The 23912-nt window shown below is 35.4% G+C and overlaps 2 protein-coding genes and 1 pseudogene across 3 annotated transcripts in view; 1 reads left to right on the forward strand and 2 right to left on the reverse strand.

Moving 5' to 3' along the window:
• Positions 1 to 19237, forward strand: part of mettl27 (methyltransferase like 27) — a 147997-nt gene extending 128760 nt beyond the window's left edge. Inside the window, exons 2-7 of the mRNA XM_083564778.1 lie at positions 13378 to 13488; positions 15733 to 15851; positions 15957 to 16085; positions 16201 to 16336; positions 16982 to 17074; positions 18398 to 19237. Of these exons, the coding sequence (XP_083420904.1) occupies positions 13401 to 13488; positions 15733 to 15851; positions 15957 to 16085; positions 16201 to 16336; positions 16982 to 17074; positions 18398 to 18609 (777 nt within the window). The 5' untranslated portion in view covers positions 13378 to 13400 and the 3' untranslated portion in view covers positions 18610 to 19237. The remainder of the gene's footprint in view (positions 1 to 13377; positions 13489 to 15732; positions 15852 to 15956; positions 16086 to 16200; positions 16337 to 16981; positions 17075 to 18397) is intronic.
• Positions 1441 to 14394, reverse strand: nf2b (NF2, moesin-ezrin-radixin like (MERLIN) tumor suppressor b). Its single transcript, XM_083564761.1, has 17 exons — positions 13984 to 14394; positions 12030 to 12137; positions 10006 to 10131; positions 9732 to 9854; positions 9561 to 9644; positions 9059 to 9127; positions 7712 to 7794; positions 7139 to 7214; positions 6917 to 7054; positions 6655 to 6729; positions 6445 to 6558; positions 6175 to 6297; positions 5875 to 6092; positions 5667 to 5769; positions 5220 to 5359; positions 4918 to 5071; positions 1441 to 3904 (listed from the first exon to the last, which is right to left on the reverse strand). Exons 2-17 carry the CDS (start codon positions 12117 to 12119, stop codon positions 3857 to 3859), a joined length of 1764 nt encoding a protein of 587 aa, XP_083420887.1. The 5' UTR covers positions 12120 to 12137; positions 13984 to 14394; the 3' UTR covers positions 1441 to 3856.
• A 1908-nt stretch (positions 19238 to 21145) lies between the features above and the next one.
• Positions 21146 to 22355, reverse strand: LOC310739135 (claudin-4 pseudogene; annotated as a pseudogene). The gene has a single exon. The product of its transcript is annotated as a claudin-4 pseudogene (transcript).
• Between the last annotated feature and the right edge of the window lie 1557 nt (positions 22356 to 23912).

Below are 23912 nucleotides of genomic sequence, written 5' to 3' on the forward strand. Positions count from 1 at the left end.
TTGTTTAAAGGAGAAATCCCCCATGCACTCCTCAACAAGCAGCCCCTATAAGCTTTAAAACGTCTAAATTAAAGATAGTTTAACTCAATATGTGGCTTTTGCATTTCTTAAAAGTACGCTTTTATACATAAATACCCCAAATTAGGGTTTTATATAGTTATAATAAGCAAAACTTGTATATAAAGACAAAAATTATATATATATATATATATATATATATATATATATATATATATATATATATATATATTTATTTTAGCCTTTTTCCTTAAATGCATTAGCCTACACAATCTTCATAACAAGATGACCCATAGAGCTGTATACACACCGTTATCTTTTGCATGTTTCCCCTCTACTTCTTTCTTTTTTTTTTTCTGAATTGCACTTCTGAGGGTTTAGACTTTTTTGTCATCCATAATTTTAATTTAGATTCAGCTCTCCTTACTGACGTTACCCGACCCCCGCCTCTCCTTTCTGAGTGGATGAGTGAGGGAACATCTTCGAGTCCCGACCAGGTTCATGGACCGTGACATGATGTAATAATTGATGAGGCTGTGCAAATGAGCAGCTAATATATATATATATATATATATATATATATATATATATATATATATATATATATATATATATATATATATATATATATATATATATATATATATATATATATATATACACACATATATACACATACACACACACACATACACGAAAACCGCCACTGCAAATAAAGCAAGATGTGGCGAGTTCCAGTCAGGAGTGTTTTACAACATTAACTTCTCTAAAAATTTTCTGCTTGCTGTTGAATTGACTATCTCTTCACAGAAATGGGATCAATAATTTACTACTAATTGATGAGCCAATAGTTACAAGCAGAATGAAAACAATCATAATAATAAAAAAAGAATAAAATTTTGTAATTACATTTTGAGTAACTATACATAATGCATACATCCTGTATGCACTTCTTTGGTAACACAGCTGATTTCCATGTTATTTCCAATAATTCCATTATTATATTCGGAAAACCAAAACAGTAAAAGTTGTGGTGTAGTTATAGAGAAAATGAAAGCGCCACAAACTGTGCTAAAATTAATTGCTCAATTCTGCCATCTTTAGGTAGAAACTGGAAACATTGCCAAGGGAATTCATACATTTTCAATAAAGAAAGTTTTTTTTTAAATAAATAAATACACTTACTTATGGGAATGAACTAAATTGGGTTTTCCCCAATTTGGACTGTTTTTTCAAACAAGATTGCAGATGGGTAACTTCAAATAGCAGATGACAGCCGTTTGGATTGGTTTCCAAAAAAAATAAAAAAAATAAAATATTCATCAGATCTTTGTTTTAAAGAATAGGACCTGGATTTTTTTTTTAAACCCTTGGCTTTGGTGAGAGAATGACAAAGCACACATCATTAAAGGCATCCACAAGTTGTAAAAAGTTGTCTTTTTATTTGTGAATTAGTTTTCAATTCACTACAAATAAGAGGTGTCAGTAGACGTAACACCTCAGTGATGCTGCTTTTTGTGCCAGCGACCAGAAGGTTGGCATTAGCAGACTGCTGCTTTTTGGCTCTGCCCTTCCTTGAAGCCAAATCTGCCTCATTTGTAAGTCGCTTTGGATAAAAGCGTCTAATTAAATGTAACAACAAGTAACATTGTAAACTGTGGCAGATTCAGAAGAAACGTTATAATACTGCAGCTCCATAAACATTTTGAAACCTTTAAAAAAAATCTTCCACAAAACACATAAGGCACTTATGAGCTGTGGATATTGAGCAAAAAGATAATGATAAATTAGTGTTCACACAAACGGGCAGATTTCATTAAAACATGAATAATCGCCTTCTATGCATACGGTTATGTATTAGGAATGTTTCTCACTAAGCACAACAGCATGTAGTTCTACAACAGTAGTGTGTTATTGGTGAATTGTCCAATTTTCAATCTCAAAGCAACTGGAAGTCTTTGAAAAACCTCTAAAGCATGTTTGAAAAAGTCTGCCACTTTTATAAGTAACTAAGAAAATATATGCTTCAAATTCAAATCATATAATCAGTTTGTGTAAACTGTAGTTTCATACTGACCAAAATTTTTAAATAAAATAAAAATCAGCAAAAAAGAAAGCATAAAACAAGCTGCAGAAGGCACCAACATTCTGAAATAAACTGCAAAAAAATAGAAAAAATAAAAACATTAAAATCAAGTAAGTATTAATTTAAAACAAAAATGTCCTTTTTTTCATGAAAAATTGTTGTTAAAAAATTGCACCAAAAATTGCATAAATGGCAATAGGGGTGGGTTAGTGTTGGGGGGGAATACCTTTATATAATTTGCTAAAAGAAAAAAAAATCCCCCCCCCCCCCCCCGCGTTACTACACACTCGAGCTTCTTTGAAATAAGCACTGAAATGTGAATGAGTGGTGCAGCAGAGTTAAATACTACAAATCTAAACGATTTAGTTTAAATCATCCGAAAGCCCACTGGAATCTAAATCACTAAAGTGTTTTTTATAGTTGAGTTTTGTTTAGTTTTTGTCCTGTTAGTGTTTCTACAGTTCAGGATTGCATTTGGTGAATCATAATGAAGAACTTCAGTCAGTACAATTCTTATAAAGTCATAATTAGACATAAATCTCATAATGTTTTAACTTTGACTTGGAGAAGACATATGTCGAAATGATTATTATTATTAATTTTTTTTTTAGACGTGTTTTGATTTTTTTTGATTGTTGATATGAAGTTTGTATAGAAATGAGAATGAGTCTGATTTCCGAAAACACCTAACATTTCACAGATGTTTCACAGCATTTAGTGTCTGTTTTATATATATATATATATATATATATATATATATATATATATATATATATATATATATATATATATATATATATATATAGGGTAAAAGCATGACTGTTTTTCCACAAGAAACTTTGTTGTGCAAGTTAAAATGCAGACTAGAGTGCAAAAACTGACTTGTAGTCTATACACATTGTTTTTAGACTATAAGATACGGATGCCCGGATTACTTTTATCCACAACAACAATAACCTATTAAAATACCTGAAAATAAAGCCAATGCTCAAGGACATTTGAGAGAATCGGACTGCAGCAGAAGTTCGGGTGTATTTCCAAATTGTTTACCATAGATGGAAAAAAAATCTGAGTGCTGAGTTTTATGTCCTCGGTAACAGTAAAGCTGAAACCGAGCTGCCAGAAGCTTGAGGCCTGTTAGACGTGCTGTGAAATACTTGTTTTGCTTCTCCAGTTCCCCCTGCATTAGAAAATTAAAAAAACATTACACAACTAAAGCCATGCATGTATATATATATATAAAAAACAAACAAAAAAAACAACAAAAGGCAGTAGTGCAAGAGGGCAGCTACTTTTCAGCTGAAATACAGTAAGAGATGTGGCACCAGTAAATTTTTTTTAAATTAGAAAGGCTGATGTGACAAACCGTTCCGCATTAGTTAAAACTTGAATGCAGCACGTGCACTGTACTCTAGTGAAATGCAAGGAGAAAACATTTTAGGACACGAAAAAAAAAAGCCAAAAAAAAAAAGCCAAAAAAAAAAACCCCAAGCAAAGAAAAAAATAAGAATTTGGCATAGCAAATATTCAGTAATTGTTTGAAAGGACATCCCATTACCTACAACAGTAATACCGGTGTTGTTCTGTGCATAGTGCTTTTAGTGTGTGATTCTAAACCTGTCAGTAAAAAAAAATAATTACTAAGCATTTTTTGAAGGACGGCGTGCTGAATATTGTACATTCCCTGATGAGTGTCGCACACTGTAGTGATGATTTCTTCACCTCCTTCCTCCCAGTCAGATTTCCACCCATTCAGACCTCCTCAAAGAAAGCCATCTGAGTCATGTAAGCCGAGTTCCTCTGCAAAACACCAGCACACAGTCAAATCTCGTAAAAGTGATGATAAGGTCCTGTAACCGGTGTCAGACTGTACCATGTAGATATTGAAATAGTGAACAAATTAAATAGAATTTTGGCATAAGCACAATGTGTGAACTTTGTAATTAAAATTATTCCCAAACTCTAAAACAGAGGTGCTTTGCTGCTAAAACACAGCTACCGAGCAAAACTGTCAGCCAAAGAAACTTCGCCAAATCTTACTTCTGGTGATAAACAGTGATGTAATGTATTAGACAGCACATTCTTCAAAAACCTGCTGTCTGAATTTCATCTAGAATATTACCTGCCCTGTCATTTATCATGAAGAACATAACTAACTAATATATGCGTGATGATGTGATCCAAAAGATCTTGTGTGAAGTGAATAAAGACACTCTTTATCAGGGTTGGTTGTGAAGAACACGGATGGCCTGACCTTAATTCCGAAGAAGACTTTTCAGAGGTATTATACGCGTGATTAAAAATTTAGGGGTAGGCAGAATTAAAATACAGGTAGTTTAGAGGGTGTATTTTTCTTTTTCTACGTTTTTGGTGTTTCAAAATCCAGTTTTTAATCTTGTCTCTCTCCTTCTTAAAACCGAGTGCACAGCACCACTTGTGAACCAGCGCTTGTCCATGTGCCCTCTGCCATAAACGCATATACTGTAAAGTTTATATATTACAATATTGTAAAGTGCTCTGTTTTGCTTAATTATGCACTGTAATTTAAATTATTAACAAATCACAGTATACTACCCCATACTGATCACCATTCAGACAAAAGACTCCTGTGTAGGCTAGGCCATGTCTCAACTTACAATGTTTTCAAGTTACAATGGTGTCATGGTAACGCATCCCCATCATTAACTCTGGGATCTGTTTTGCACAAAGCAGGTAGTTCTTGCCAATGACCAAATCCCCACTGTGTGCTGATACCGGTCACACCGAATTTTTACTCGGTTACAGATTGAACTTTGTTGATCCTTGTGACTTACATTGCTGTGAGGGATGTAGGGTGGCTCAGCATAGCCCCTAAGGCTGTACAGACCCGCCTGCTGCTGCTGCTCCTCCAGCTTTAAAGACTCGATCTCTGACTTTAGCTCCTTCAGCTGATCCTGCAGGTGCTTGCTTTTCTCCATGTACTCTAGCCTGGTGGGCATGAGCGCACACACAATCACATGTTTGTATCCCCGAGGATCTCGAACCAATTCATGCACCAAAAAGCAAGTATCAAAACAACGAGTTTTCCTGTGAAACATTCAAATGTGGCGATTTAACAACTCAAGGCATTTTGTACCGTTCACGTTCGATCTCCATGGACAGTCGTTTCATGTCGGAGTCTTTGAAGTCGAGTCGGTATGAGGCAGCCATGTCCATCTGCATCTCCGTACTCTCGGGGCCAGGTGGGGGTGGAGGACTGGAATAGGCAGCTATCAACTTAACACAGTAAAATACATAGTCTATTTTCATTTCAATCACTGCATCCCACCAGAAAAAGCAGATGAACAATAAATAAATGCACACATTTTGACAATAGATAATGCTGACTGTCTAATTCTGACCTAATTCCCAATTAGGAGGATTGCTACAGAAAGCAAGCAGCTGTTGTTATAAGACAATAATCAGCCTCACTATGGATGAATGCAGGTTTCCTATACAACAAGCCCTTGGAACATTATGTAACTTTAATATCTGCCTGTTTTATTAGCCATCAAGCAAAATCTAAAGTCAAAGTCAGTTTTACTGGGTAGGTTGTTTTGGTGATCTCTACTAGCTTCTGCTTGGCTCTGCGTTCTGCATCTTTGGCCTCGCTCAGGTCCTGCTTCAGATGGTCAGCCTCCTTCGACCTGGAAAGCACATAGGAAACATTGACTCACTCATGGGCGTTCTGTAGTGCACCATCGGACATAACAAATTAATTAAAGCGAAGGGACACGAAACAATGTTTTCACCTCCTCTCCGTTTGCTCCACCAGTTTTACAGCTAGCTGCTCTGCCTCCCTCATCTTCTGCTCCATTAGCCTATGCTCCTCTTTGGTCTTGAGAGCCGTGACCTCCAGCCTCTGTCTCTCCTGCTCTGCTTCAGCTGCTTTGTGTGCTAGCAGCTTTGCCTCCTCCTCAGCAATCTGGGCCTTCTCCGCCAACAAGTCAGCTGTCTCCTCAGAGCGCAGCTACATGAAGGGACATCATAATTTTAGCATTCATCCATGTACATTACATCGAGTTTTTTTTTCAAGTTGCCAAGTTTCTCACCAGAGCTTCATTAGCCATACGGGCCTCGTCCTGGAGCTGAAACATTCGCCGTTCCATTTCTTCTTTAGCTCGCTCTGCGTCCTCCCTCAGCTGCTTCTCACGTGATAGAATCTGACGTTCCATCTAGTATAAGTAATAAACACACAAAATGAATACGAATGAAAATGAATAAGAAAATTTGACAACAAATAACACAATTCTAGTGAGATCTGCAACTAACTACAGTGTAATAAAAATTAAAGCCTTTCTAGGAAAATACAAGAAGCAGACCTTTTTCCTAGCCTTCTCTTCTTTGGCCTGAGCCTTCATCTGCTGCACTTCAATGGAGTCCACCTTCCTCCGCCGCATGAAGAGGTCATGGTTCCCAATACACAACTGTAAAATCTTACCAAAGCGAATAAGAAATATTTAATATAAAGTTTTAACAAATTTGAAAATGTACTAAATCCCAGGGATGTTTATACAGGACAGATATCTTACCAACTTATTCACTCTCAGCTGTGAAGAGTAGAATTTGAAGACGTCCTTCTTTTTATCCAATGGCTTAATAGTAAACTACAGGGAATGGTAAAATACGGGGAAATGCAAGAACACATAAGAAAACAGCACTGTACTGTTTAAAACCATTTCTGTTTCACCAGATCACTTGCTTCAGTTAGAGTACTGAAACTACTACGCTTAGTCACTAAAGCACTAGAGATGTATTTCAGTATGTTTGTGTGGAACCGGTCCAATCCAGTACCTCTTTCTCACTGTAAGATATGTTGCGGATCCCGCTCCAGGGGAAAGACTTCTGAGGATTCAGTTTGCTATTGGGGCTGTAGATATGAAGTCCCTGTGCATCGACACCAAGCAGGAGCTCTTTGTCTCTCTTATTTTGCTGTCAAAAAAAAAATGTATTCAATTTATTTATCCTAGATACATTCTATACATCTACAAAATCGTGGAGATGATGGCGACTTACTGTGATAGAAAAATAGCTAACGCCATACATATCGAGATCCTGTGCTATTTTCAGATACTCCATCTCAGCTTCATCCCTGAAAGCATATGTGATTAGTACAGAACAGACCCGTTTTCTATTTTCCATTGTCTTCTCATGGGTTCATGCATTAAGACTTTTTTTGTTATGTTATGTTATTAAAACAACATACGTCAATGCAATGATATCGAATAGGTACAATTCTGTAAAAATGAGCTTTTCAGGTGTACTGGTAGTAACAATACACTTTCAGCAGCTTTCTTTATTATTATATCGTTCTGCACTGTGTAGTGTAATTGAATCTGGGGTTCAGCCAAGAGCGAAGCAAAAATCAAAGAAAATCTAAATTCCCCTAAATTCAACACCATGTATGAAATATGATCAACTATAATCAGTGTATTTATGTCTTTTCTAAACTACACCTTTGTACGATGAACCAGTGATTGTCGATAGTCCCAGCGTAATGAAAATGTACAAAAACATCTATAAATCACAACCGTCTTAACATCTTTATTGCTGAATGTGGACTACAAGATTATTAGTATGATGTTTTACCTTGCTATATTTCTGTGTTCAGCATACCAAGCTGTGATCTTCTCTTCCCACATCTCTGGTGTCATCTGATACTGCATCAGGACCTAAACAGTCATGAATCAAAAACATTTCAAAATTCACACCCAATTGCTAACAGTATTACAGTGTTTCTAATAATAGACTAGAAGAAAAAAAAAAAAAAAAAAACCTAAAAATACATTACAATCAGTGATATGATGATGTTTTCTGTATGGAAATTAACTGAAATGTTTTAGAGAAAACTCTCTAAATGCACTTTATGCTCATATGCAGTGCTCATGTTAGTTCTCACTCTCCAGTGTTCTGTATTGTTTAAAGATTTATGATCACAGTCTTGATATCAACCAAATGAGGATGGGTTCCCCTTTTGAGTCTGGTTCCTCTCAAGGTTTCTTCCTCATAACATTTAAGGGAGTTTTTCCTTGCCACAGGATTGCTCATCAGGGATAAATGCACACCATTCACCTTGACTATTGATTTCTGTAAAGCTGCTTTGAGACAATATCTGTTGTGAAAAGCGCTATAGCAATAAACTTCACTTGAATTTATGCTCTATGTGAGAGAGTTACTGTTTATAGCTGGCAAAGCACACACCATTTAGACAAAAGTATTGGGACACCTGAATATTTCCAGCCACATTTGGCTCTTCACCAAACTGTTACCACAAAGTTGGAGGCACATAATTATGACAGATGACTGAAAAATGTTTCCTTCACTTAAATTAGAAGACCAAAACCTTTTCAAACATGCCAATGCCCCTGTGCATAAAGCAAGCACCATGAGGATATGGTTTACATGAGCCGGAGTGGATCATATGTGGCGTGTTATAGAGCACTGACCTTAACCCTATTGAACACCTTTGGGTGGAACCGAAACACTGAGGCGTCCACACCCTACATCAGTACCTGACTGAATGAGCACAAATCTCCACAAGCACACTCCAAAATCTATTGCAACATCTTCCCAAAAGAGTGGTAGTTATAACAGCAAATGAGGACTAAATGTGTAACGGGATGTTCAAAAAGCACATACATTATATGGACAAAAGTGTGTGGAAACCTGATCATTAGATATGTAAGTGATAAAAGGAACTAACATCCATTGCATACATTCCACCGCATTAAATGCCACTATAAACAATTTAAATCTATGACTAGAAATATGAAAAAAAAAGCACTTTTAGTTCAATTTTGAAGCATCATTTATTACTTTTCTACTGTTCACTTGAAAGTCTCAAAAGACAAATTACATAAAACAAAGCAAATCGGCAAACTGGCTCATTAACATCTCATGCAAATCAGTTCTAAATGCTTGTGAGCCAATACTTACCCTTTTAGGCAAGAGTTCATCTTGGGCCAGAAAGCCTGGCTTGTGGAAATTTGGGTCATAGTCCCCATACTGCATAAAAAAAAATGTAAGCAATGTAAGCACACAGTAGCAAAATTTACACATGTTCTGAAGATAATTTAGTAAATCTAACTAAGACTAATCACTTGTCATTCCAAATAATAATAAATAAATGTTATAAACTTATGAAAAACAAGTCCAGCATAAGCATTAGAAAGTGCAAGTGAAATTTCAGTCCGTTAACAGGAGGAAAATCTATTCAGTGAGCTGTTATGCAAATGAATAACGGCAAGGTTTTTGGGTAAAATTCATGATGGGTGTGAAAATGATGGTAAATATCCAACATGTGTTAATGAAGACCCTAAATGCTTGTAATGTACATGGAATCGGAATGTGAAAAAAATCTAACTGGCTAAAAAATAAACATTGCAAATGAAGCAGGATAATTAGTAAGATTGCATGATACTGTAGTATATAAACTGACCTTGGCTTGAACAGCATATGACGCAAGAAGTACCGAGGCCTCCGGAGAGCAAAATATCTCCTCATCTAGTATTTGTTTCTTTACCTTGGTGAAATATAGCAAATTGTGAAAAATAATTGGAACATAAAATAAATACAGCAGAAGTATAACCACTGAGAAACTCTCACTCACTTGCAAGAAGAAAAGGTGCTGTGTGATTTCCTGCACAAGTTCATCCTCGACCTTTTCAGGAAAGAATTTAGCAAGGAAGTGAAATGTTATGGGAGAGTCCGTTGGTACGTCTTGATCCAAAACCTAGGTATAAAGAAGCCGCGAGAGGAATGCTTTATACGTTTTCACCAAACTGAGAACTTCAGTATTCATCCTAAATATGTATGTTCAAACAAAAGCTTGGGATATTAAAGCATTATGAGTTGAAACAGAGTAACCGAATAACTCCACTCACCCGTTTATCAGGCTTAAGCCAAGCATACGTGTCTTTCACAGTGTACCGGAGTCCAAAGAACCAAGTTTCCCTCAATCCGATAGTTCGGCACACCAGATCAAACAAGTCCTTCCCTTTCCATTTGACCTAGTAATGATACAATACCATGCAGCCCATTTACTTAAACCCAATACTCCAGTCCATTCATAATAAAAGACCCTTATGAGGAAATGATCACATATAAATCAGTTTATTAACATTATTAAATTAAACTGCTTAAACATTTTCATTCATTACATAAACCTGCACACAGTACATACTTTGGCTCTTTATTGGAGACATCAATCTTTTTATTCCTGAAATGTTCAGGCACAGAATACATCTGCTTCATAATGTCATTATTACTGAACTTGGTGAGTTATTGAGGTTTGAATGCAATCCATTTAAAATAGCATTTTTAACCACACTGTTGCAAAAATATCTCCAGAACTGGGGAAAGTGCCTGGATACGGAAAAGGAAAATGAAAAACCCTGACTTAAGCCCTATTTGCATTGGATTAGTTTTACATGGAGAGGTGAAATAAATACTTGTGCAGTATCTTGGATTTTTGGTCCTGTCTGAACGCCTTATGTGAGTAATTTTGAAGTGTTTCAGTGTGTGGAAAGATTTACACTGCATTTTACCTTCTATAAATCAAGAAACAGAAATAACATTATGGTAATATAAATCCTATCTAAAGTCTATTGTGTCTTTTGTCAAAATTTTGGTGTCTTTTTTTTCCTGTTTTAGAAAGATACTCCTGAAACCATTCCTTTATTTAACATCAACATCAACAACACCTCTTGGGGTTTTTGGGTAGATGTTATGGGGTTAAGATTAGGGTTGCAACAACTATTTCGATAATAATAATCGATAATGAAATTTGTTGTCAACAAATGCTGTTATCTATTAGTTGGGCTGCTCACGTTTCGGGTTTGCGCGATAACGAGAGCACAGCCGCTTGTGAAATGGTGGAGAGTTTAGGGTCACATTAGCACGGTAGGCAAAAACTGTACATTCCTCATCATGTGGAAATTGTGTAGTTTAATTAAGTGCTATTGTGTAAACTGTTTGTTTGCTAACTTCCCCACAGTCGCATTGGATCTTTTCTGTCGTTACTCGCGAGCATCAGGTTGCACAATCGCCTCGCAACATAGTGATGGATTCAATTAAAACAGTGCGAACAAACACTAAATCTAAAATTAAAAACAATTACATTTTTAGTCACTGTTGTGGTTTTTAGCGAATGCTTAATCATTTGTACACCAATGCATCTTTTTTCCAATTGTTTTTAATTAAGCTGGTTGGCTTGCTGCGTTTTTCGTTCTATTCTCTGTTTATAGCATTTGTCTACTATAACAGTTCATCTTTCTGTTTTCAAATGTGATTTTTTTCTGCGGCTTTACTACATTCGAGGGCTAGTTTTCAATGTTTGTACATTTAATTTATACATATATCATTTGATCATATAACATTATTAATTATATACACCAGATGCTTATATCTTCACAAGTGAACAAATTGTCTGTGTATTTTTTTTTTTTAACAAAAATTGTCAAAACAAATGTTGTATTATATTTATATTGATTTTTTTAAGCATGGTTGTCAACTTGCCATCTGCAATTGATATTAAATACAATACAAATGTTTTACACTTATTGCTTCACCTTGCATACTCAAAACGCTGATATTATTTCTTTTTTACAGAAAGAAACCAGCCAGCATGACAATCTTTTCAAAGGAGAGAAAAACCCATGCGTCCTCAACAATTAGCCACTATAAGCTTTAAAATGTCTAAATTAAAGATACTTCCACTTGATATGCGGTTTCACATTTTTCAAATACACTTTTATACATAAATACCCTGAATTATGTGGGGCAATCTGATTGAATGGAAAACAAAAAATAATAATTGTCCGAATAATGGATTATCAAAAATAATTGTTAGTTGCAGCCCTATTTGAGATCTAGTAGGGGGAAATCCACAAACTGCAAGCTAAATTACCTCACAGCTGAACTCCATCTCTGCATCCATGGTGATCACCTTGACTTTAAAAGTCTTGGGTTGTTTCTTTTTAAGCCCCAGGATCGACATTTTGAGCTTGTAAAGACCCTAAAGCAGAAAGAAATCAATCAGCATTTCCAGGAAATAAAAATAGTTCACAATGTACAATAAATCCATTAGGTTCCTATGTTATGAAGGTTGGTGTGTGTGTGTGTGTGTGTGTAAACAGTGTGTGTGTATTTAGCAACAGTGTTTAATGCAAATCATTTCATACAGTAACTGTATAGTAACTAGCATTGTGATATATAGAAGCATACAAAAGATTTTGGCACCCCTTGTGAAAAGCAATTAAAAGAATAATTGACAGCTAAAGATATAAAGTTAAAGATATTTCATGCAAGGTCATTTTTCCAAAGCAAAGGTTTGGGGCACCCTACATTTCATTTTTTAAGATAGCTAAGAGTCTATACATTTTTATTTCGGGGGATTTCTGACCATTCTTCCATGCAAAATGTTTATAGTTGTGTGAGATTATTGAGCCGCCTTCACACACACTGCTCCTTTGAGGTCTATCCACAGATTTTTCAATTTTTTCAATGATTCAGTCAAGAGACTTGCAAAAACCTTCAGCAATTGAGGTAGTCCATTTTGGATTTTGAGGCGTTGAAACCGTCCCCTTTCCAACATCAGCCTTCATTTAATTTTTTTTTACCTCCAAAATTTGTTCCTAGTTAATTAAACCAATTATTCTTTCTCTTCTAGTGAAATATTCCTTCAGCCACTGGATGCAACACAAGTTTGAAGCATGAACGATCAATTTCTGTGACTGACCGATGGAGATGTTCGGGTTCATTAAATTATTTTTCCAAAAAAGCACTCGGATTTTTTAGATGTTTATTTGCAAAAAATTTCACACGGGATTTTGTGGTGTGGACAAGAAAAAGTTTTCCTCTGACAACTATTTCATGAAGCTCATATTTGGAGAAAGTTTGCTGCCTTCAAAGTCTGCGAAATCTTCCTGAAGGTCTTTCACAGTCAAACCGGGTTTCTCTCGAGTTCTCATTTGCATTTCTACCAAATCCTACAATTCTTTCAGAAAGTTTCCTAGGTCTTCCACACCCCAGGATGACCTCCACCTTTCTTTCTTTTCTTAATCATAGACTGAACAAACAACTGAAAAGTTTTCAATTGCTTTTTATAACCTTCTCCTGCTTTGTGACTATCAGTTATTTTCAATTATAGTTACAGAAGGCAAGATATATGCATTGAGGAAACCATGGGACCATTTTGAGTAGTTTGGTAGCTTTTTTTTTTTTTTTTTTTTTGAGTTTTAAGCCTAAAGCACTAGAAGATTGCTTTACATTTAACGATATGCCTTTGAGGGAACATAAAGCTATTAAAACACGTAGAAACCTTTTCATTTGCACGCATATCTTACAGAACGTGGGAGCAGATGCAGGTATGCAACATTCATTTCATAATGAAAACGTATGTATGCATATGGAATAATAATATGTTTAAAATAACGACTGTAAATCATGTGCACTCGTCTCTCAAGCAGTCTATGTTCATTTTAAGCTAATGTCTAATCATTTCTTATTTAAAAAAGAAAGAAAGTAAGTAAGTACTATACTTCGCTGTTAATAACTAACTGTTGCAAGCAGGTCAACTAACAACTTAAATTAAGGTGTGTATTTGTATCTACTGTCTTTCTGTCCATGTGCAGAGGAGAAATTGTTCAGTCTTCATTTCAAAAACAAATCTTAATATAACTACCTTGTATGAGGACATTAAAAGCGCTAGTTCAGCTAGTTAGCGACTATTTACACTACTTAGATCTATTTGAGTTGGTTTTGACTAACTTTTGTGCTTAATTCAATTATATTCTTGGCACCGGATTCTTTTTGGAGTTTTGTTTAGCACAATAACACAAAGAATGAAAGAAAGCGACTACCTGACTCCCCAGTGCTCCGATTATTTTTCCAGGCCGAATCCCCGGAGTAACGTTTCCGATTTCCCCGCACACAGGCGAGCAACAGCGCGGGTGAAAGTTACAGCCTGCACCGCGGCTAATCGACTGACTAACTAACTAACCTTTGTAATGCGATAAAAAAAACCGCCAAGTGAACGCATCTGCTACGTAAACTGGGATCATATACGTAAATTTGAAGCTATTATTTTGCTATGTAGCATGCTGCTGCGATTTAACGTTAACAACAGAGACTTTTTTGGCAAAAGTTTACATTCAGAAGCGCTCTACAGGCTACAAGGAGAACAGCAAAACATCTCATTTTGCAGCAGTGGAACCCTTTCAGTCTGTACAAACTTTTTCAGATAGTCTAATGATTGCTAAACAAATAATGAATAAATAAAAATAAATATATATATATATATATATATATATATATATATATATATATATATATATATATATATATATATATATATATATAAAAATAAAGAATTATCATTTTAAGCTCATTATATATATATATGACTTGGTTCTTTTAATCTCGGACTTCAAAATGAACGAATCTTTTTTTTTTGTAATTTAGTTTATTCGTTCCTTTGATCAGAAAAAAATAATGTTGCATTTTAATTATAAGCAGACCCCCCCCCCCCCACCACCGCAAGCGTGCGTGTGTGTGTATATATATATATATATATATATATATATATATATATATATATATATACTCACACACACACACACACACACACACACACATATATATATATATATATATATATATATATATATATATATATATATATATATATATATATATATATATATATATATATGTGTGTGTGTGTGTGTGTGTGTGTGTGTGTGAGTGAGTGAGTGAGAGAGAGAGAGAGAGAGAGAGGTCACGTGATAAAAGAACGCACGACTCGGACTAGAAGAGTCGAGAGATGAACTCAATTCTGTTTCTTGTACGTAAACTTTGCTCATGCGCGTCCAGTAGAAAACGAACGACTCTTTGAGCTGACTCGTTCTTCTGAGTCACATTAAAGACTCGTTCAAAATGAACGAATCGTTTATGAACACCCATTAATAGTGACAAGTCGAGCCTGAAGCAAAACGAAGACGCAGCTGCAAGACTTTCCCAAGAAAATGTTTACATTCAAAACCCATTCCAATGGAGCCACTGATAAAAAAAACAACAACAAAGTTGTTTGCATTGTCTGTAATTTGCATACAATTGAAGCAGTTCTAGCCTGAAATACCACCTGAACTTAAATAATGTTTAGTGAGCTGTGCAGTTTTCACAAGCCCCGCCAAACCACACTGACTGAGAGCCACAAATTCAGAAAGTCTGCATCAGAAACACTAACAAATGCGATTTCCCAACGCATTAAAATGGACTATAGGTGTTAATATTGTGAATATTTCAAATTGATGCAACCTACAAACTACTGTCAAGACGTCCGGTACTTTATATTAGTTTGTCTTAGCAACTGGTTAAATGAGAAATAAGTAACATGGCTGTGTTTCTGTTCAGGTATGACCCTTGTAATGTAAGGCGCAGGCTTCTGTTCAATAGTAATAAAACATGCCGTGGCCATAGTAGTGATAAGCTACTGTTCTATAATATAGTGATAGTATAAAACTGTTTGTATGTCTGATCAATGTTTATCTACCACTATTTTTAAAGTGCCTTTTTTTAAATTTCTCACTTATATTTTTGTTTCCCAAAAGTAATGTCGGATTCCAGGACTTTTGAAGAAGTGAAGGCTCATGTTCTTTCTGCCCATAGTTCTTCAGGGGCCAAGGAGAAAGTAGAGTTCTACAACACCTGGGCTGAAAAGTATGAACAGGTAACAATTAAAAAAATGCACAGACTTTTGTGCCTTATTGTACAGCTGCTCTGTGCTGAACCTGATCCACCTAATAATAAATGTGTTTGAAATAATCTTTTCAAGGACGTTGCAATTTTGGACTACAATGCTCCTTTTTTAGCTGCAGAATGCATTGCTTCACACTTCACTGGTGAGAAAGAGAGCGCTGTTATTCTGGATGTGGCATGTGGGACAGGTCTGGTCTCTGGACATGTAAGAGAACACATTTCATGCTTTAATCTACTTCTTTTATGTAGCTTATATTTTTGATTTACAGGATTTAGTTGATAGGACCTTTAGGACAATGTGAATTATTGTCTTTCTGCAGCTGAAGAAAATGGGGTTTCGTCACTTTGTGGGAGTGGATGCAAGTGACAAAATGTTGAATCTGGCCACCAAAACAGGCCTTTATCAGGAGCTGAAGAAGAGCATGCTGTGTCAGGATCCCTTTCCAGTACAAGATGGTAATATATTATTTTTGTATGTATTGCATTAAAAGTAAAGAAGCTAGATCTGAATAAATATTCTTTCAGATTTTTTTTTTCTTTCTTCAACTCCTTTCAGTCCCTTGTTATCCAGCACTATATAGGAAAAGTATGTCATGTGAATATATATTAGATTAGATTAAATGCGATTCAACTTTATTGTCATTACACATGTGCAAGTACAAGGCAACGAAATACAGTTTGGGTCTAACCAGAGTGCAATAACAGCAAGTGCAGGATATACAGTGTTACATGATTTACAAAGGTTAAATAAAATTGAATATAGGATTATAAACAGTAATTTACAGATGTATATGTACTATAATTATACAGATGAATATATATCTACTATGAATATGAATATAATATACAGATGAATATATGTGTATTATGAATATAATATACAGGTGGATAGATATGTACTATGAACAATAATGTACAGGTGAGTATATATGTACTATGAGCAGTAATATACAGATGAGTATATATGTACTATTGACATGATTTACAGATTACTATAAACAGAGATTTACAAAAGGATGTGAACGGTGAACATAATATATTGCTAACATAATATATTGCTATATATTTACTTGATCAGAATCACTTTTCTAATCATTTCAGAGTCATATGATATAGTAGTAATCGTGGGAGCTCTAAGTATTGGGCATGTGCCAGTGTCTGTCATCAAGGAGCTCTGGCAAGCCACCAAGCCAGGTAACCCCACCCTAAAATAATGCATGCACATTAGGGATGTAACTGTACACATACTCCTACCAAACCATTTAAGTACAGGAATTTCGGTATGCTGTGCATTTGTGTACATGTGTGAATGCATTTGTTTAACGTGCGAAACGTAGTTCAAACTGCAAGTTTGTTTGGTCTCCGGCTCACAGTTTGAGCGCAGTGTCACTGTGGCTACTGGATCCATTACCGGAAACATATGTGCTGCGCATGGATTCTTTTGCGTTTTATTTACTGCTTCAAGAATTAAAAATAAAAAAGAAAAGAAAAAGCAATTCCTGACAGGTCCACATATTGAAGGAGTGAATGAATGAATGAAGGATGGAAGGAATGAATAAATTTAAAATTAAAGTGTATGAATAAATAAATTACTATCTATTAAATAAATATCTATCTTGTGTTTCTTAAATGGAGACATTTATTATAGTATGCTGAAATTAGTAAACAGTTAAATAGGACACATCTTTAGAAAATTCAATATTAAATGTAAACAAAACACACTTGTATACACATCTGTATTAATTCTAATAAACTAATTCATTACATTTTTCAATTAATTGAATTGTATTTAATTCTTGTTTTATTTAATTATTATAAATATAACATTTGATTTTATTACTTAGTTTAATCAATATAATAAAAAGTGTATTGCATTAAACTTAAACACGAAAACCGCCACTGCAAATAAAGCAAGATGTGGCGAGTTCCAGTCAGGAGTGTTTTACAACATTGGATGGATTTCTTTTCGGCTTCTCCCGTTAGGGGTCGCCACAGCGGATCCTCCGCACGTTTTGATTTGGCACATGTTTTACGCTGGATGCCCTTCCTAACGCAACCCTCCCCAATTTATCCGGGCTTGGGACCGGCACTAAGAGTGGCTGGGGATGGTTCCCTGACCGGGAATCGAACCCGGGTCGCAGCGGTGGGAGCGCTGCATCTTAACCACTAGACCACCAATTTGATTTATTTTATATTATAATTTTTTATTGAAACCCAGCAGGCATTTTATTTGAAATTGTTTTTAAAAATTGTAAACTGTTCATATTCACAAATGTCAATAATATTACATACCAAAAAACAAAAGGCAATTTTGTTTTGTAATTCTTCCCCCACCTGTACCAAAATTTCACTGAACCATCACTTAAAAAAAAGATACGTTCTTAACTGTGAATTTTGTATACCGTTTATGTCAAGTCACGTATATGTTTTAATTTTCTGAAATGTAATGCTATGTTTGTGGGTGAATATCAAATCTGGACATTGCTCATGAACCTACTTTGCTTTTCTATGCTTCAGGGGGCTTTGTGTGCATGACTACCCGAGGCAATGCTGATAATCTTGAGTACAAAACAGAGCTGGAACGTGTGATTCGTGTGATGGAGGAAGAAAAGAAATGGAGCTGTGTAGCTATCAATGAAGTGGCTAATTGGGAGAAGGCAGTGTCTGAACACGAGCGTGGGTACATCACTGGAGTGGTTTATCTCTATCAAAGAGCTCATCAAGTATAGATGTGATTGTGCTAGAATTGTGCTAGAGAGTGTCAGAAAAGATATGTTCAATTGCATGGCCTTCAAATACTAGCGGTAGTCTTATAATGTGTTTAAGAAGATAAACAGGAAAAAAAACAAACACCAGGGAAAACAATTAACATTTATGGCACATGACATTTTGGCAGACATCCTTATCTAGAGCGACTCTGAACAGTTGAAGGTTAAGGGCCTTGCTCAAGGACCCAGCAGTATCATCTTGGTCGTGCTGGGATTTGAACTTGTAATCGTCCAATCCAAAATCCAATGCCTTAGCCACTGAACTACCACCGCCCAGAATCAATGCACAAATTAGAACTTAGATTTTAGATACAAAAGTATATACGTTTTTGTAATCAAATCAAGGCACCATGAAACAATATCAAAAGTAAGAGCTGCGGGATTATATACCTGTACCTGTACCTGTATCTGTTCTACAGTTTTAACAAATCTAAATAATTATTTCATTCCTATTGGAAGACTTTTTTTTAAATCACCATTAGGTGGCAGCATCACTACAAAAAAAGCTTCAGTGTCAACCAGTGCATGTTTTTGCTGATTATCTTCCATAACATTATAATTGACTAAATAAAAGCCAATTCCAACGTTACACTGGTATTATGTCTTTCTCTTTAGATCTGAAACTGGGATAGATTAATTATCTTTTTTTAATAATTATTATTCTTTATAAGTTAAATGATCCTTTTTTATTTTTTTTTTTAGATTTTTGACACAATTTAAAACTTATTCTACAGCAGGATGAGATTATACACTGAGAAGCCAAACACCATTTCTTTTGTTTTTATTTATTTATTTATTTATTTATTTATTTATTTATTTATTTATTTATTTATTTATTTATTTATTTATTTATCATTGTTCAAAACAGCTTCCCAACAAAAAGTTCAGAGTTTACATTATTACATTCAACTCAACGTACATTTATAAAAAATGGAATACACAACACATAGAAAAGAAAATTTATGTATTTATGTATTTATGTGTGTGTGTATGTGTATTTATTTAGTGTTTCCCCTTTTTCCTCTATTTATCAAACACTCTGTAGATCAACTCTGACAACAGCACAGGTCCACATCTATACCTAATTCAACAGAGGTACTTAGATAACAAAACTAAAATAATTGCAATCCAAACTTGCTTGGAAGTTTATTTGTACATGACAAACTAGATTCTTGTATTACTTTATTCATCACTGTGACACAGTAAATGAACTGTGCCTAGAGTACACACACACAATCACTGAACACTTCAGCGGCATGCAATGAAACTATTAGAATTTTTTTTTATGCTGTGAGACCTCATGAAACGTAAATTACTTCCGTGAGCTGATTCTCTGTTAAACCGGTTTGGCCTGGAACACGCTTTCACTCCAGTGGCTCATGATAAAAGCGTAATGTAGGGCTGAAACAAAGTGGGAGACAACGTTGAACGCGAAATGTACACGGTTATGGTGTTAAGAAAAGCACTCCCTCAAAATGGTGTGTAAAATGTATGTCTTTACACAAATAAAATATTTAATTCAAAGATCATATCAGAGTCATTGGACAGATCAGCTGCTCTCAACAGCCAAGTTAAACCATTACCGAAGAATTTTATGCTCTTTTGTCCCATTACCTTCTTTAGAATCAAGGAAGCTTGTTTTATCTAAATATAACCTGGTGCTTGAAGATTGTTGGGCCAGTTTAGTTAGTTTGTACAAAAAAAAATCAATGGCTTAGTAGATATTTCCTGTGAATATAGTGGCTTAATTTTTACAATATACCTATAGTTAGTTATTAAGAAATACTGACAGAACAAAAAGCATTTAAGCCAATCGCTGAGAGATTGATTAGATAGGTTAGGTTTATAACTGGTATAACTGAAATAATCTTAACCTGACATGCCACTTCTTTAAATTATAAGCACTGGCTCTATGAAAACAAGCTGAATGGCTATTGTACAATAAAAATGTTTAACATTGAATTTAACTTGAGTTTAACTTGAATAATCACTTTGAATTGACATTGAATTGGGTATGCAAAATTCTGCACAGTTGCTAGGCTAATATTCTCATTTAAGCTAAATGATGGTTTTGATCATCTTACACTCCTTTAAACAGTAAGTTTTGTATCTCTCACTGAACCATGTCTTCCAATGAAGTAAATCCATAACAGTTCAAGTAAATGCTGTCATTAAAGCAAAATGTGGACATTCCAAGCATTCTCAAATGTCTGACCAAACAAAAGTTTGCTTCACTCAAAAAAAATTGCTTCACTCCAGCTGATAATATAATTTGCATTAGAAAATTCTTGCATTAGAAAAATAAATACACTAGAGATCACTAGTAAGACTTTTAAACCTCATTGTGTATTTTCACTCAACATGGTTCTTATTAACAGATAAATGTTTGAGTATTTCAGAAACTACTGGATTCCTGAGAATCCAGGAGTGTGAGGAGTCACACTTCTCAATTTCCTGCTAACAAATATGACAATTCTTGTTGTAGAAGTTGGTATCTTGGTAGATGTTAATTAAACATATAAAATAAAATAAAGACAAAATTCCTCGATACACCCTGGGTAACAGTGAAACATCATTTATGGTGAAAATCAATACGCAATGTCCAAATTCATTATGATTTCTTTACTTAAATCCATTTTTGTATCCAAATAGGTCTGTGCTCCATGGTAAGATGATGTAGGGGGTTCTTTCCAGATCAGATGCAGGCCTCGCTTTCAGAAGATCCCAATGCTGTGATCGGGACCTGCGCTGGGAATTTATACAGTCCATCACTTCGCTTAGACATAAGCAGAGGCTTTTCTGATTGAAGCATCATCACTGTTCTCACTTTTTAAGATAGATCTAGATCCAGATGAAGATACAACCCTGTAGTTGACTGAAGAATTGTTATCGTCTGTCTCTTTGGAACAGGAAGTGCTACAGAGCATACCACCACCCACTAAGAGAAGGATGCTAGCACCCCAACCAATGTATATAGCTGGGCCAATCTCTCTGCGCTGGGCATCACTTATCTGTGGGTTGTAAAAGATCTGGACCACATTGACAGCAGCCCATGTGACAGGAATCAGACAGAGTAAAGCACTAATAAGCAGTGCAAGGCCAGCAGCTATGGCAACTCTACCTTTTACAGCTCTACTTTTGTTGTCCAAGAAACAAGTGCATTTTCCTCCGATGAAGGCCAGTGCAAGACCCAGTGAGCCAATCAGAAGCGATCCTACTGTAAGGACCTCAGCTGCTATCAGATCAGAGCTGAGTGCCAGCAAAGAGTCATAACTGTCACATTGCATTTGACCTGTACTCTGTACAACACAGTTCATCCAGATGCCCTCCCATATGGTCTCAGCAGTAACAATGATTGCGCCCACAAAGCTTGTCATGCGCCACATTGGTATGAGGCAGGAGAGAAGGACGCCCACCCAACCGAGCAGGGCAAGAACACTGCCCAACAAATGTATACTCTTTGAAGCCATTTCTCTCTGATCACTGAATCTTCTTCTCTAAAATGCAAGCTAACTGAAACTTGGTTTGAAATCCTTGTTGGATAGAGACACTATGTTTACTACTTTCACAATTTCTTCCAAACTTTCCAGTCACTTAGAAACTCTCAGTAATATGTTGAAATGTATTTACTTGCCTTGGTTGCTGGCTCCCTTCTTTTCTTTTTTTTGCAGACAATTTTCCAATCAAATTAAAGTTTCCAAATGAGTACGAACTCACACACATACTGCAAACTAAAGTAGAATAAAATAAAATAGGAGGCGTGTGCTCTTGAAGACACCATCCCTACATGATTTTGAGATTACACAATACCAACCAAACCAGATATGTTTATTTTAAAACAATATGGACAAGATTATTAATTAGAGCCACCTATCAACACAAATATAGCTGTTCTTATTGGTCTGAAGCTGTTTTGCAATTTTATTTTATAGAAGCTAAGCCTGTTCAAGCCATTAAAGTTAACACTCTTTTCAATACCCTGGAGAGATAAATTCTGTCTGTTTGATAATTTTTGTTGCTCTGCACATGCACCTCTTACGTTTTACTCTTCATATGTTCAAATGTGTTGCTACCACGTTAAAAAAACATGAGTTCATCTTGTGCCTTGCCCATGGATGACTAATTAAAAAACAAGATGTGTATATCATATGGCACATTAATGATTGCTTAGTTTCAACATTACTGTCATATTAAATATGTGATAAACCTCACAGGCAAGAGCCTGACCTTAAAATAGGGACCCGGAAGCTGTGAGGCAGCAACCTAACCTGTTGTGCCCCTTTGCTAACCTATAGTCAGGGCTGGCGCTAAGTATAGGCAGAGCAGGCAATTGTCTAGGGACTTTGGCTTGGAGGCCTCCATACCCATCACCCATCCACTAATCAAGATGGGCAGCGTAAGACTAGGCTCTTTGTCCATTGGATATAAAATAACTGTCACTCACGTGAAGTGGAACATGTTAATATCACATTTAAATGTGGGTCGCCAGAATCTAATTCAAGGATCAAGACATGGGGCAAGGACCCCCTGATACAAAATGTGTCAAACACAGCCACTAATATTAATTAAAAGCAATCATATTATGCTAGTTATATTAAGTTAAAACAATTTTAACTATGTTGTTGTTGTACATGCATCATTGTCTGTATATTTTCATATATTTTCTCAGGTGGACAATTATACATTTTTAAGCTTCAAGTTTAATAGAGCTTTAAGATAATGCAATAATTCTTTTTAATTAAATATTTTTACCCATGTTTATTTTTTTAACAAAACATAATTTGTAATTCAACATTAATTAGCATTCCAGCTGCAGTACTGCCGTGGACACCCTAGTGGCCGTGGACCCCCGGTAGAAGACCCCTGCTCCAAATGCATGAAGTTTCTAAGTACAGTAATTAACAAAATCCAACTTTTCTGCACATTAACCTGAAGGTGCTGAATCGTATGCATCCCTTATGGGCTGCTAAGCGAAAAGCTAAACAGGAATGCAAAGAAAGCGCAGCTCGTGAACTGTCATCATGTATTTTTTATTATAATGTATTATTAAAATATAATTCATTACATATTTATTATAAATAATAAATAAAAATAAATATATATAATATTAATTAGGGCCTCTAAATGTCTAGAACCAGCTCTGACTAGAGTGTTAAGACATTTTCTATAATTTATATTTTTTAAATAAAAAATGACATTAATGCCACTCTGGATACCCATCCAGTTGTAAAGTCTTAGAACCTCTGGAAATGTCATTAGCTATG

This window comes from Silurus aristotelis (genome assembly GCF_946808225.1).
Source record: "Silurus aristotelis genome assembly, chromosome: 16".
Lineage (NCBI taxonomy): Eukaryota > Metazoa > Chordata > Actinopteri > Siluriformes > Siluridae > Silurus > Silurus aristotelis.